The sequence below is a fragment of the Tachyglossus aculeatus genome, chromosome 22 (genome assembly GCF_015852505.1).
Source record: "Tachyglossus aculeatus isolate mTacAcu1 chromosome 22, mTacAcu1.pri, whole genome shotgun sequence".
Lineage (NCBI taxonomy): Eukaryota > Metazoa > Chordata > Mammalia > Monotremata > Tachyglossidae > Tachyglossus > Tachyglossus aculeatus.
In genome coordinates this window covers 47,428,702-47,444,784 of record NC_052087.1, presented here as the reverse complement: position 1 = coordinate 47,444,784, position 16,083 = coordinate 47,428,702, and the positions used below count along the sequence as shown (strand labels likewise).

The 16,083-nt window shown below is 45.0% G+C and overlaps 1 protein-coding gene across 2 annotated transcripts in view; it reads right to left on the bottom strand.

The window, feature by feature from the left end:
• The window catches only part of LOC119943389 (L-lactate dehydrogenase A chain), a 34,297-nt gene that overhangs the window by 5,962 nt on the left and 12,252 nt on the right, over positions 1–16,083 (bottom strand). The window contains exons 2-5 of one of the 2 annotated variants that reach the window (XM_038764340.1): positions 10,453–10,587; positions 7,736–7,853; positions 5,979–6,152; positions 1,029–1,202 (exon numbers count right to left, since the gene is read on the bottom strand). In XM_038764340.1, the coding sequence (XP_038620268.1) occupies positions 1,029–1,202; positions 5,979–6,152; positions 7,736–7,853; positions 10,453–10,578 (592 nt within the window). In that variant the 5' untranslated portion in view covers positions 10,579–10,587. Of the gene's footprint in view, positions 1–1,028; positions 1,203–5,978; positions 6,153–7,735; positions 7,854–10,452; positions 10,588–16,083 lie in introns of those variants that run through there. The other variant, XM_038764341.1, reaches the window with a different exon arrangement.

Genomic DNA, 16,083 nt, shown 5'->3' with positions numbered 1-16,083 from the left:
ACAGTCCCTACCCAACAGTGGGCTTACAGTCGAAAAGGACAAGAGGCTCAGTGTCACTAATTGTGGTCTTGTGGGCAGCTCTTCTGTTTGTAAAAGATCACAGTGATCTTGGGTCTAAGCAATTTGGAAATCTAATTCATTCCTTCATTCATTCAATCGTATTTATTGAGCGCTTACTGTGTGCAGAGCACTGTACTGAGCGCTTGGGAGAAGCAGCATGGCTCAGTGGAAAGAGCACGGGCTTTGGAGTCAGAGGTCATGGGTTTGAATCCCGGCTCTGCCACGTCTGCTGCGTGACCTTGGGCGAGTCACTTCTCTGAGCCTCAGTTACCTCATCTGTAAAATGGGGATGAAGACTGTGAGAGCCCCACATGGGACAACCTGATCACCGTGTATCCCCCCAGCGCTTAGAACAGTGCTTTGCACATAGTAAGCGCTTACCAAATGCCATCATTATTATACAAGTTGGCAACATATAGAGACGGTCCCTACCCAACAACTGAAGACTAGGTGCTTAGAGAGTGCCTGTTTTGGGTTCCTGCCTCCGCCACTTCTCTGCTGTGTGTCCTTGGGCAAATCACTTCACTTCTCTGTGCCTCAGTTCCCTCGTCTGGAAAATGGGGATGAAGACTGTGAGCCCCCCGTGGGACAACCTGATTATCTGTATCTACCCCAGCGCTTAGAACAGTGCTTGGCACATACTGAGCACCTAACAACTACCAAGCGGCGTGGCTCAGTGGAAAGAGCTCGGGCTTGGGAGTCAGAGGTTAGGGGTTCAAATCCCGGCTCCGCCACTTGTCAGCTGTGTGACTGTGGGCAAGTCGCTTCACTTCTCTGTGCCTCCGTTCCCTCATCTGGAAAATGGGGATGAAGACTGTGAGCCCCACGTGGGACAACCTCATGACCTTGTATCTCCCCCAGCGCTTAGAACAGTGCTTGGCACATAGTAAGCGCTTAACAAATGCTACCATCATTATCACCATCATCATCATCATCATCCTCATCATTATTCCCACGATGGTACTTACCGCTAGAGTCTCCGTGTTCTCCGATGACCCAGCCGTGACAGCTCGTGGAGTGGATGCCCAGCCTCTCTCCCATCAGATAGCGAAAGCGGGCAGAATCCAGGTTGCAGCCGCTTCCGATAACTCGGTTCTTGGGGAAACCGCTGATCTTCCAGGCCACGTAGGTCAAAATATCCACTGGGAAGAGAGTGGGGTTTTTTTTTAATGGTATTTGTTAAGCGCTTACTATGTGCCAAGCACTGTCCTAAGCGCTGAATACTATTCTACGTTGGTTTGAGCGAGTAAGCTCGTTGCACCCTACTCTTCCAAGCCTTTAGTTCAGTGCTCTGCAAATAGTAAGGACTCGTTAAATACCGCTGATAGAGACTTCATTCATTCATTCAATTGTACTTATTGAGTGCATACTATGTGCCAAGCACGGTCCTAAACGCTGAGCACTGTTTTAAGTTGGTTTGAGTGAGTAAGCTCGTTGCACCCTACTCTTCCAAGCCTCTAGTTCAGTGCTCTGCACATAGTAAGGACTCGTTAAATACCGCTGATGAGAGACTTCATTCATTCATTCAATTGTATTTATTGAGTGCTTACTATGTGCCAAACACTGTCCTAAGCACTGAATACTATTCTACGTTGGTTTGAGCGAGTAAGCTCGTTGCACCCTACTCTTCCAAGCCTCTAGTTCAGTGCTCTGCACATAGCAAGGATTCGTTAAACACCGCTGATGATAGAGACTTCATTCATTCATTCATTCAACTGTACTTATTGAGTGCTTAAGACTTCATTCATTCATTCAATCATACTTATTGAGTGCTTAGCACTGTCCTAAGCGCTGAACACTGTTCCACGTTGGTTTGAGTGAGTAAGCTTGTTGCTCCCTACTCTTCCAAGCCTTTAGTTCAGTGCTCTGCACATAGTAAGGACTCGTTAAACACTGCTGATGATAGAGACTTCATTCATTTATTCAATCGTACTTACTGAGTGCTTAGCACTGTCCTAAGCGCTGAACACTGTCCTAAGTTGGGTTGAGCGAGTAAGCTCGTTGCACCCTACTCTTCCAAGCCTTTAGTTCAGTGCTCTGCACATAGTAAGGACTCGTTAAACACTGCTGATGACAGAGACTTCATTCATTCATTCAGTCGTACTTATTGAGTGCTTAGCACTGTCCTAAGCGCTGAACACTGTCCCAAGTTGGGTTGAGCGAGTAAGCTCGTTGCACCCTACTCTTCCAAGCCTTTAGTTCAGTGCTTTGCACATAGTAAAGACTCGTTAAATACCACTGATGAGAGACTTCATTCATTAATTCAATTGTATTTATTGAGTGCTTCCCTCCCCCACAGCACCTGTATATATGTATATATGTTTGTACGTATTTATTACTCTATTTATTTTACTTGTACATATTCTATTCATTTTATTTTGTAAATATGTTTTGTTTTGTTCTCTGTCTCCCCCTTCTAGACTGTGAGCCCACTGTTGGGTAGGGACCGTCTCTATATGTTGCCAACTTGGACTTCCTTAGCGCTTAGTACAGTGCTCTGCACACAGTAAGTGCTCAACAGATATGACTGAATGAACGAAAGTAAGGACTTGTTAAATACCGCTGATGATAGAGACTTCATTCATTCATTTGTATTTATTGAGTGCTCACTATGTGCCAAGCACTGTCCTAAGCGCTGAGCACTGTTCTAAGTTGGGTTGAGCGAGTAAGCTTGTTGCACCCTACTCTTCCAAGCCTTTAGTTCAGTGCTCTGCACATAGTAAGGACTCGTTAAATACCGCTGATAGAGACTTCATTCATTCATTCAACTGTACTTATTGAGTGCTTACTATGTGCCAAGCACTGTCCTAAACGCTGAGCACTGTTCTAAGTTGGGTTGAGCAAGTAAGCTCGTTGCACCCTACTCTTCAAATCCTTTAGTTCAGTGTTCTGCACATAGTAAAGACTCGTAAAATACCGCTGATGACAGAGCATTCATTATTCAATTGTATTTATTGAGTGCTTACTATGTGCCAAGCACTGTCCTAAACGCTGAGCACTGTTCTAAGTTGGTTTGAGTGAGTAAGCTCGTTGCACCCTACTCTTCCAAGCCTTTAGTTCAGTGCTCTGCACATAGTAAGGATTCGTTAAATACCGCTGATGATAGAGACTTTATCCATTCATTCAATTGTATTTATTGAGTGCTTACTATGTGCCAAGCACTGTCCTAAACGCTGAGCACTGTTTTAAGTTGGTTTGAGTACGCTCGTTGCACCCTACTCTTCCAAGCCTTTAGTTCAGTGCTCTGCAAATAGTAAGGACTCGTTAAATACCGCTGATAGAGACTTCATTCATTCATTCATTCAATTGTACTTATTGAGTGCATACTATGTGCCAAACACGGTCCTAAACGCTGAGCACTGTTTTAAGTTGGTTTGAGTGAGTAAGCTCCTTGCACCCTACTCTTCCAAGCCTCTAGTTCAGTGCTCTGCACATAGTAAGGACTCGTTAAATACCGCTGATGATAGACTTCATTCATTCATTCAATTGTATTTATTGAGTGTTTACTATGTGCCAAGCACTGTGCTAAGCGCTGAGCACTGTTCTCCTTGCACCCTACTCTTCCAAGCCTTTAGTTCAGTGCTGTGCACATAGTAAGGACTCGTTAAACACCACTGATGAAAGAGACTTCATTCATTATCCAATTGTATTTATTGAGTGCTTACTATGTGCCAAGCACTGTCCTAAGCGCTGAGCACTGTTCTAAGTTGGTTTGAGCGAGTAAGCTTGTTGCACCCGACTCTTCCAAGCCTTAGTTCAGTGCTCTGCACATAGTAAGGACTTGTTAAACACCGCTGATGATAGAGACTTCGTTCATTCATTCAACTGTACTTATTGAGTGCTTAAGACTTCATTCATTCATTGAATCAATCATACTTATTGAGTGCTTAGCACTGTCCTAAGCACTGAACACTGTTCTACGTTGGTTTGAGTGAGTAAGCTCGTTGCACCCTACTCTTCCAAGCCTTTAGTTCAGTGCTCTGCACATAGTAAGGACTCGTTAAACACTGCTGATGACAGAGACTTCATTCATTCATTCAATCGTACTTATTGAGTGCTTAGCACTGTCCTAAGCGCTGAACACTGTCCCAAGTTGGGTTGAGCGAGTAAGCTCGTTGCACCCTACTCTTCCAAGCCTTTAGTTCAGTGCTTTGCACATAGTAAGGACTCGTTAAACACCGCTGATGAGAGACTTCATTCATTAATTCAATTGTATTTATTGAGTGCTTCCCTCCCCCACAGCACCTGTATATATGTATATATGTTTGTACGTATTTATTACTCTATTTATTTTACTTGTACATATTCTATTCATTTTATTTTGTTAATATGTTTTGTTTTGTTCTCTGTCTCCCCTTTCTAGACTGTGAGCCCACTGTTGGGTAGGGACCGTCTCTATATGTTGCCAACTTGTACTTCCCAAGTGCTTAGTACAGTGCTCTGCACACAGTAAGTGCTCAATAGATATGACTGAATGAATGAAAGTAAGGACTTGTTAAATACCACTGATGATAGAGACTTCATTCATTCATTCAATTGTATTTATTGAGTGCTCACTATGTGCCAAGCACTGTCCTAAGCGCTGAGCACTGTTCTAAGTTAGGTTGAGCGAGTAAGCTCGTTGCACCCTACTCTTCAAATCCTTTAGTTCAGTGTTCTGCACATAGTAAAGACTCGTAAAATACCGCTGATGACAGAGACTTCATTCATTATTCAATTGTATTTATTGAGTGCTTACTACGTGCCAAGCACTGTCCTAAACACTGAGCACTGTTCTAAGTTGGTTTGAGCGAGTAAGCTCGTTGCACCCTACTCTTCCAAGCCTTTAGTTCAGTGCTGTGCACATAGTAAGGACTCGTTAAACACCGCTGATGAAAGAGACTTCATTCATTATCCAATTTATTTATTGAGTGCTTACTATGTGCCAAGCACTGTCCTAAGCGCTGAGCACTGTTCTAAGTTGGGTTGAGCGAGTAAGCTCGTTGCACCCTACTCTTCCAAGCCTTAAGAGTTCAGTGCTCTGCACATAGTAAGGACTTGTTAAACACCGCTGATGATAGAGACTTCATTCATTCATTCAATTGTATTTATTGAGTGCTTACTATGTGCCAAGCACTGTCCTAAACGCTGAGCACTGTTCTAAGTTAGTTTGAGCGAGTAAGCTCATTGCACCCTACTCTTCCAAGCCTTTAGTTCAGTGCTTTGCACATAGTAAGGACTCGTTAAATACCACTGATGATAGAGACTTCATTCATTCAATTGTATTTATTGAGTGCTTCCCGTGTGCAGAGCACTGTACTAAGCCCTTGAGAGAGTACAATAATACTACTACTAATAATAATAATAATAAGCACAGTGCCTGGCACATAATAAGTCCTTAGCAAATACCATTAAAAAAAGTGACCACCTAACCCTGAACAGTGACTATCTGACTGATGAAGGGCTTCAAACCCTGACAAAACACTATTGCTCACTGTTTTTGTTTGTTTTGTTGTTTTTTTGGTTGCTCGTGTCTATTTATTTCTATGTCCAATAGAAATATTCCAATATTTCCTATGTGTCCACTGCCAGTTCTCCTCCCCTTCTTAGACCCCGAGCCCCTTGGAGGCCCGAAACTGGCTGATTTTTGCGGGTCTCTTTTCCCAGCAATTAGGCCAGCACTTTGCATGCTTTGGAGCTCAAAAAAATACTACTGAATGAGTGCGTATATGGAGTCACACACACAGAAAAGCCCTCTTAAGACGTTTCTCAGGAGATCAGTTACCAAAAGCTTCTCACCGAGGAAAACTCAGGAGGGAAAAAGAAAATTGCGCATCTCAAAGCCCCCATGGTAAGATACGGTGTTTTCTTTGACCGTTTCATTGTAGTTCATCCATTTTAGGATAGGAACACAGTGAAGACATCAAACCTAGCCTCACCTGGATTGGACACCACAAGCAGCTTGCAGTTGGGGCTGTACTTGACAACGTTGGGAATGATGAATTTAAAGATGTTGACGTTGCGCTGGACTAGATTCAGACGGCTCTCTCCCTCCTGCTGCCGGGCCCCGGCGGTGATGATGACCAGCTTGGAGTTGGCAGTCACGCTGTAGTCTGTAGAAAGGGAGAAGTGGGGGGAAAATAAGTCTGAATCAGAAACGGCACAGGAATCGGAAAATCCCAGGTTATTCATTCATTCATTCATTCATCAATCATGCTTACTGTGTGCAGAACACTGTACGAAGCGCTTGGGAAGTACAATTCGGCAACAAATAAGGGACGATCCCAACCCAACAACGGTCTCATTTCTGCCCAGACCGCCCTCGCTTCGGCAGCGATAGAGCGTAAACTTCTGCGGCCCTTTCTGTTGCGCTTCCTGAATGTGTTTACCATTCGAAAGGGATGGACCAAAATGTACTTGGGAAGTACAATTCGGCAACAAATAAGGGACAATCCCAACCCAACAAGTCCGAATCAGAAACGGCACAGGAATTTGAAAATCGGTAGCCAGGTTATTCATTCATTCATTCAATCGATCGCTTACTGTGCGCAGAACACTGTACGAAGCGCTTGGGAAGTACAATTCGGCAACAAATAAGGGACGATCCCAACCCAACAACGGTCTCATTTCTGCCCAGACCGCCCTCGCTTCGGCAGCGATAGAGCGTAAACTTCTGCGGCCCTTTCTGTTGCGCTTCCTGAATGTGTTTACCATTCGAAAGGGATGGACCAAAATGTACTTGGGAAGTACAATTCGGCAACAAATAAGGGACAATCCCAACCCAACAAGTCCGAATCAGAAACGGCACAGGAATTTGAAAATCGGTAGCCAGGTTATTCATTCATTCATTCATTCAATCGCTTACTGTGTGCAGAACACTGTACGAAGCGCTTGGGAAGTACAATTCGGGAACAAATAAGGGACGATCCCAACCCAACAACGGTCTCATTTCTGCCCAGACCACCCTCGCTTCGGCAGCGATAGAGTGTAAACTTCTGTGGCCCTTTCTGTTGCGCTTCCTGAATGTGTTTACCATTCGAAAGGGATGGACCAAAATGTACTTGGGAAGTACAATTCGGCAACAAATAAGGGACGATCCCAACCCAACAGCGGTCTCATTTCTGCCCAAACCGCCCTTGCTTCGGCAGCAATAGAGCGTAAACTTCTGCGGCCCTGTCTGTTGCGCTTCCTGAATGTGTTTACCATTCGAAAGGGATGGACCAAAATGTTTAAATGGCTAGAAATGTCTAGAAATATCTATCAGCCTCAAGTTCTTTTCCCCCGACGGTACCAGAAATTAAATCCAAATGGACACCAGAGACACTAGCTCTTATTTCAAACCACCCTTATTTAAAGTGACGTGTGCCAAATGGCTTAAATGGCTAGAAATGTCTAGATATATCTATCAGCCTCAAGTTCTTTTCCCCCGACGATACCAGAAATTAAATCCAAATGGACACCCGAGACACTAGCTCTTATTTCAAACCATCCTTATTTAAAGTGACGTGTGCCAAAATGCTTAAATGGCTAGAAATGGCTAGAAATATCTATCAGCCTCAAGTTCTTTCCCCCGACGATACCAGCAATTAAATCCAAATGGACACCCGAGACCCTAGCTCTTATTTCAAACCACCCTTATTTAAAGTGACGCGTGCCATGGATCGCGTTTTTAGTGATACCAGACTGCGAAATGAACCTTTGCTAGAGACGATCTTTGGCGTCCTGAGGAAAAGGCTGCCGTGCTGAAGATCCATCATTTCCCCCTTCAGTTTATCCTCAATGACATCAACAAGGGCAAGCTCATCAGCCAAATCCTAGAAGGCAGAAAATCTCCATTAAGACATCCTACTGTCCCTGCAAACAGCAATAAGGAAATCATCGGTGTCAGGATTAAAATGACCTAAATGGTAGTAAACCCAATTCCCCAGGGCCTGAAGATTTTGTAAATGGTATTTGTTCAGTTCTTTCTATGTGACAGGCATTGACCCCTAGCACTGGGGTCAATCAGGTTGGAGACAGTAAATCAATCAATCATATTTATTGAGCGCTTACTATGTGCAGAGCACTGTACTAAGCGCCTGGGAAGTACAAATTGGCAACATATAGAGACAGTCCCTACCCAACACTGGACTCACAGTCTAAAAGGAGGAGACAGAGAACAAAACCAAACATACTAACAAAATAAAATAAATAGAATAGATATGTACAAGTAAAATAAATAAATGGAGTAATAAATATGTACAAACATATATACATATATCCAGGTGCTGTGGGGAAGGGAAGGAGGTAAGATGGGGGGGATGGAGAGGGAGACGAGGGGGAAATCTTAATCCCCTTTTTACAGATGAGGTAACTGAGGCCCAGAAGTGAAGGGCACTGTTTATGTCTTGCCTCTACTGCGGTCTCACAGTCATTTAAATAACGATAATAACTGTGGTATTTGTTAAGCGCTTAGTAGGTATCAAACTCTGTTCTAAGCACTGGGGTAGATACACGGTTTTCAGGTCGGATGTGATTCCTGTCCCATAGAGAGCTCAGAACAGCGTGGCTCAATGGAAAGAGCCCGGGCTTTGGAGTCAGAAGTCATGGGTTCAAATGCCGCCACCGCCACTTGTCAGCTGGGTGACTTTGGGCAAGTCACTTCACTTCTCTGGGCCTCAGTTCCCTCATCTGTCAAATGGGGATTAAGACTGTGAGCCCCCCGTGGGACAACCTGATCACCCTGTAATAATGATAATAATGATGGCATTTATTACGCACTTACAATGTGCAAGGCACTGTTCTAAGCGCTGGGGAGGTTACAAGGTGATCAGATTGTCCCATGAGGGGCTCACAGTCTTCATCCCCATTTCACAGATGAGGTAACTGAGGCCCAGAGAAGTGGTGACTTGCCCAAAGTCACACAGCTGACAAGTGGCGGAGCCGGGATTTGAATCCACGACCTCTAACTCCAAAGCCCGGGCTCTTTCCACTGAGCCACGCTGCTTCTCTCCCCAGGGCTTAGAACAGTGCTTTGCACATGGTAAGCGCTTAATAAACGCCATCATTATTATTATTATTATAAGTGGGAGTATGGATATCTCCTCTGCGTTTTGCAGATGAGGAGACCAAGGCACAGAGAATCAATCAATCGTATTTATTGAGCGCTTACTGTGTGCAGAGCATTGTACTAAGCGCTTGGGAAGTCCAAGTTGGCAACATATAGAGACGGTCCCTACCCAACAGTGGGCTCACAGTCTAGAAGAAGTGACCCAAGGTCATGCAGCGGACAAGTGGTAGCCAGGACTTGAGCTTCTAGACTGTGAGCCCATTCTCCCCCTCTCCATCCCCCTCATCTTACCTCCTTCCCTTCCCCACAGCACCTGTATATATGGATATGTTTGTACATATTTATTACTCTATTTATTTATTTATTTTACTTGTACATATCTATTCTATTTATTTTATTTTGTTAGTATGTTTGGTTTTGTTCTCCGTCTCCCCCTTTTAGACTGTGAGCCCACTGTTGGGTAGGGACCGTCTCTATGTTGCCAACTTGTACTTCCCAAGCGCTTAGTCCAGTGATCTGCACACAGTAAGCGCTCAATAAATACGATTGATTGATTGATTGACTGTCTCTATATGTTGCCAACTTGTACTTCCCAAGCGCTTAGTCCAGTGCTCTGCACACAGTAAGCGCTCAATAAATATGATTGATTGACTGTCTCTCTATGTTGCCACCTTGTACTTCCCAAGCGCTTAGTCCAGTGTTCTGCACACAGTAAGCGCTCAATAAATACGATTGATTGATTGATTGTTGGGTAGGGACCGTCTCTATATGTTGCCAACTTGGACTTCCCAAGTGCTTAGTCAAGTGCTCTGCACACAGTAAGCACTCAATAAATACAATTGATTGATTGATTGATTGACTGTCTATCTATGTTGCCACCTTCTACTTCCCAAGCGCTTAGTCCAGTGCTCTGCACACAGTAAGCGCTCAATAAATACGATTGATTGATTGATTGTTGGGTAGGGACCGTCTCTATTTGTTGCCAACTTGGACTTCCCAAGTGCTTAGTCAAGTGCTCTGCACACAGTAAGAGCTCAATAAATACGACTGAATGAATGAACGAATGAATGAATGGGGTTCAAACCCAGGACCTCCAACTGCCAGGCCCGGGTCCTTTCCGCAACATCCCGCTGCTTTAAAGGCAATAAAAATCAAGGGTTGAATGGCCTCTACCTGTTTGCCTTTTAGACTGTGAGCCCACTGTTGGGTAGGGACTGTCTCTAGATGTTGCCAATTTGTACTTCACAAAGTACACTGCTCTGCACACAGTAAGCGCTCAATAAATACGATTGATGATGATGATGATGCCGCTTTAAACTCCAAAACCGGGGTCCCTGAACCCCAGATCTGGGCCCAGCGCTTACCTTCATCAAGATGCTGATGGCACAGGCCATGCCCACGGCACCGACTCCAACCACCGTGATCTTATTTTGAGGGGTGTGCTCCTCTTTGAGAAGATTCTCGATCAGCTGCTCCTTGACGCTGGCCATCGTGGAAATCTAGGGGGTGGAGAGAAACGGCGCCATGTCAGCCTAAGAGTTACGCGCAACGTTCGTGCCATCGGATCCTTTCCATTTCCATGGATCTGGGTGGAGCAGGAATGAGAAAAGGTTGTGAAGAAGAAAACACGTAAAAGGCCTGAAGGTTTATCATTAAGGAGATAACGTGGGAGTGAATATAGAGGAGAGGGAATCCCTATGTCTCAGAAAGGAATGAGAATGTTGAGGAAAGATTTAGGCATTTCTCCTGGTGGGTGGACATTGACGCTTCATTTAATGAAGGGGTTGGCTCTACCCTGTGTCTGTGAAATTCAGCGACAACTCTCATTTAAACTTACGACTCGTGTTAGCATCCCGGGATACTCCGCGGGACAGCAGGGGCCCTGCCCTTTTCCGAGTTTCCCAAAGCCAAAGAACGCACAGGGACACGCCGAATCAAGTTACCTTGGTAATTCAGGCCCCATAAATACACTTTATTCGTTCTTTTAGACTGTGAGCCCACTGTTGGGTAGGGACTGTCTCTATGTGTTGCCAACTTGGCCTTCCCAAGCGCTTAGTACAGTGCTCTGCACACAGTAAGCGCTCAATAAATACGATTGATGATGATGATGATGATGATGATCCGGGCATCTCTGTGCCTCATTTACCTCATCTGGAAAATGGGGATTAAGACTGTAAACCCCACATGGGACATCCTGATTACCTTGTATCTTCCCCAGAGCTTAGAACAGTGCTTTGCACATACATAGTAAGCACTTAATAAATACCATCATCATCATTATTATTCTAAGCACATAGTAAGCACTTAATACCATTATTCTCTTCTAGACTGTGAGCCCACTGTTGGGTACGGACTGTCTCTATATGTTGCCAACTTGTACTTCCCAAGCGCTTAGTACAGTGCTCTGCACACAGTAAGCGCTCAATAAATACGATTGATGATGATGATCTGGGCATCTCTGTGCCTCATTTACCTCATCTGGAAAATGGGGATTAAGACTGTGAGCCCCACGTGGGACATCCTGATTACCTTGTATCTTCCCCAGAGCTTAGAACAGTGCTTTGCACATACATAGTAAGCACTTAATAAATACCATCATCATTATTATTATTCTAAGCACATAGTAAGCGCTTAACAAGTACCATTATTCTCTTCTAGACTGTTAGCCCACTGTTGGGTAGGGACTGTCTCTATATGTTGCCAACTTGGACTTCCCAAGCGCTTAGTACAGTGCTCTGCACATAGTAAGCGCTCAATAAATACGATTGATTGATTGTTGCTGAATTGTCCTTTCCAAGCGCTTAGTAGAGTGCTCTGCACACAGTAAGCGCTCAATAAATACAACTGAATGAATGAATAAACACAATTGAATCAATGAATTAAATTAAATTTTTTAGGGGTGAACTCCTTAATGTGCAATTCTATGGAGCAGCATGGCCCAGTGGCAACAGCCTGGGCATGGGAGCCAGGGGTCGTGGGTTCTAATTCCAGCTCCACCACTTGTCATTCATTCATTCATTCAATCGTATTTATTGAGCGCTGTGTGCAGAACACTGTACTAAGCGCTTGGGAAGTACAAGTTGGCAACATCTAGAGACGGTCCCTACCCAACAGCGGGCTCACAGTCTAGAAGGGGGAGACAGAGAACAAAACCAAACATGGAGACAGGTGTCAACATCGTCAGAACAAACAGAATTAAAGCTCTATGCACATCATTAACAAAATCAATAGAATAGTAAATATGTACAAGTAAAATAAATATGTACAAGAGTAAAATAAATGTCAGCTTTGTTGGGTAGGTCGCTTAACTTCTCTGGGCCTGAGCTCCTTCATCTGTAAAATGGGGATGAAGACTGTGAGCCCCACGTGGGACAACCTGATTACCTGGTATCTCCCCCAGGGCTTAGAGCAGTGCGTGGCACATAGTAAGCGCTTAATAAATGCCAACATTATTATTATTATGTGTCAGGGAGCCCACCTAGACGGGACAGAAATACTCTGGACAATACTAGTTGGGCAAACAACCATACAGTTGTTTTCTGTCTCCCCCTTCCAGACTGTGAGCCCGTTGTTGGGTAGGGACCATCTCTACGTTGCCGACTTGTACTTCCCACGCGCTTAGTACAGTGCTCTGCACACAGTAAGCGCTCAGTAAATACGATTGAATGACTGAAAACAGTTCCAGGAGGCCATCCCAGACTGAGCCTCCTCCTTCCTCTCCCTCTCCCCCATGCCCTACATCCTTCCCCTCCTCACAGCACTTGTATATATGTTTGTACAGATTTATTACTCTATTTATTTGACTTGTACATATTTATTCTATTCATTTTATTTTGTTAATGTGTTGTTTTGTTGTCTGTCTCCCCCTTCTATACTGTGAGCCCGCTGTTGGGTAGGGACCATCTCTATGTTGCTGACTTGTACTTCCCAAGCGCTTAGTACAGTGCTCTGCACACAGTAAGCGCTCAGTAAATACAACTGAATGACTGAAAACAGTTCCAGGAGGCCATCCTAGACTGAGCCCCGTCCCTCTCCCCCCAACCCTACCTCCTTCCCCTCCCCACAGCACCTGTATATATCTTTGTACAGATTTATTATTATTATCTTACTTGTACATATTTATTCTATTTATTTTGTTAATATGTGTTGTTTTGTTGTCTGTCTCCCCCTTCTAAACTGTGAGCCCGTTGTTGGGTAGGGACCGTCTCTATATGTTGCCGACTTGGACTTCCCAAGCGCTTAGTACAGTGCTCTGCACACTTAAGTGCTCAGTAAACACGATTAAATGACTGAAAACATTTCCAGGAGGCCTTCATTCATTCATTCGATCGTACTTATTGAGCGCTTACTGTGTGCAGAGCACTGTACTAAGCGCTTGGGAAGTACAAGTTGGCAACATGTAGAGACGGTCCTTACCCAACAGCGGGCTCACAGTCTAGAAGTGGAGAGATGACTGATGGAATTTGATGATCTGGGATACTGGGAATTCATTCATTTATTCATTCATTCATTCAATCGTATTTATTGAGCCCCTAATCAATCAATCAATCAGTCAACCTTCCCAGACTGAGCCCCCTCCTTCCTCTCCCCACAGCACCTGTAATATGTTTGCACAGATTTATTACTCTATTTATTTTACTTGTACATATTTATTCTATTTATTTTATTTTTTAATATGTTTACTGTATTCATTTTATTTTGTTAATATGTTTGGTTTTGTCATCTGTCTCCCCCTTCTAGACTGTGAGCCTGCTGTTGGGTAGGGACCGCCTCTATACGTTGCCAACTTGGACTTCCCAAGCGCTTAGTCCAGTGCTCTGCACACAGTAAGCGCTCAATAAATACGATTGAATGAAATTCATTCATTCAATGAAATGAATGAATAAATACGATTGATTGAATGAATGAATGAGTCCAGGAGGGCGGCCATGTTGGACACCGATGGCGCTTCCCGTGAAATGGTGGGCGGGAAGGAAGGAGGCCGCGGCCCCGGGCTGTCCTCCCGCGCATGCGCCAAGATGATTGACGCGTGCTTCCCTGCCACCACAAGGGGGCAGAGTCAAACGCTACTGCGCCTGTCTGGCCTAACTCCGTTTATTAAGGGGGCGCGGGGGGGGGGGGAGGGGGGAAGGGTGGTGACTGCGCCTGCGCGTAGGTCTTAAGAGGAGGGGAGCGCGCCTGCGCGTAGGCCTTAAGAGGACTTAAGTGCGCCTGCGCGTAGGTCTTAAGAGGCGGGGAGTTCGCCTGCGCGTAGGTCTTAAGAGGCCTTAAATGCGCCTGCGCATAGGTTTTCATTCATTCAATCGTACCTATTGAGCGCTTACTGTGTGCAGAGCACTGGACTAAGCGCTTGGGAAGTCCAAATTGGCAACATGTAGAGACGGTCCCTACCCAACAGCGGGGTCACACACTGCTCCATACAGAGGAGCGATTAACAAATGGGATTTATTCATTCAATCGTATTTATTGAGCGCTTACTGTGTGCAGAGCACTGTACTAAGTGCTTGGGAAGTCCAAGTTGGCAACATGTAGAGACGGTCCCTACCCAACAGCGGGCTCACACTAGTGCTCCATACAGAGGAGCGCTTAACAAATAGGATTCATTCATTCATTCAATCGTATTTATTGAGCGCTTACTCATCATCAATCGGATTTATTGAGCGCTTACTGTGTGCAGAGCACTGTACTAAGCGCTTGGGTAGTACAAGTTGGCAACATACTGAGACAGTCCCTACCCAACAGTGGGCTCACAGGCTAAAAGGGGGAGACAGAACAAATGCAGAGCACGGTACTAAGCGCTTGGGAAGTCCAGGTTGGCAACCTATAGAGACGGTCCCTAAAAAACAGCGGGCTCACAGTCTAGAAGGGGGAGACAGACAATAAAACATATTAACAAAATAAAATAAATAGAATAGTAAATATGTATAAGTAAAATAGAGTAATAAATCTGTACAAGCATCTATACAGGTGCTGTGGGGAGGGGAAGGAGGTAGGGTGGGGAGGGATGGAGAGGAAGCCCTTAATAAATGCCATAATTATTATTATTATCACCTTGTATCCCCCCCCACTGTGCTGTACACATAGTAAGCACTTAACAAATACCATTATTATTATTATTAAGGAGGGGGCTCAATCTGGGAAGGCCCAGTCTTCTAGACTGTGAGCCCACTGTTGGGTAGGGACCGTCTCTATATGTTGCCCACTTGTACTTCCCAAGCGCTTAGTACAGTGCTCTGCACACAATAAGCGCTCGATAAATACGATTCAATGAATGAAAGGCCTCCTAAGAGAGGTTTTAAGAGGTGAGGAGTGCGCCTGCGCGTGGGTTTTAAGACGTGAGAAAGGCGCCAGCGCGTAGGTTTTAAGAGGTGAGGAATGCGCCTGCGCGTAGGTTTTAAGAGGTGAGAAGGGCGCCTGCGCATAGATTTTAAGATGTGAGGAGTGCGCCTGCGCGTAGGTTTTAAGGGGGAGGGAGTAAGGAGTGCGCATGCGCGTAAGTTTAAAGGGGGGGTTGATGGGTGCGCATGCGCTTAGATTTTAAGAGGCGAGGAGTGCGCCTGCGCATAAGGTGCTTTGGTGCTGTGCCACTCTTGCGGATGTTGGTGGCTTTTTAGGAGGAGGGGAGCGGCCCATTCATTCAATCAATCAGTCAATCAATCAGTCATATTGATCGTCCATCGTCGCCCCCGTGGTCGATGGGACGGGCCTGGGCAGGCCTCGGTGCACCTCATTCCAACCTAAACATCCAGAAGGGCCAAAAAAATAAAATAAAATACATCCCCTCCCCCAGGTTTCCGCTTCCCCTTCCCCTGATTCAACCAGGAAATCAGCCTGGCCTAGTGCATGAAGCCAAGTGGCCTGCCCTGATTTGCCCGTATCCTCCCCAGCGCTTAGTACAGTGCCTGGTACATAGTAAGCACTTGACACTTGTAAAAAAAAAAGGGCTTTGTGTCTGGCTCCCCCCTTCTAGATTGTGAACCCATTGTTGGATTAGG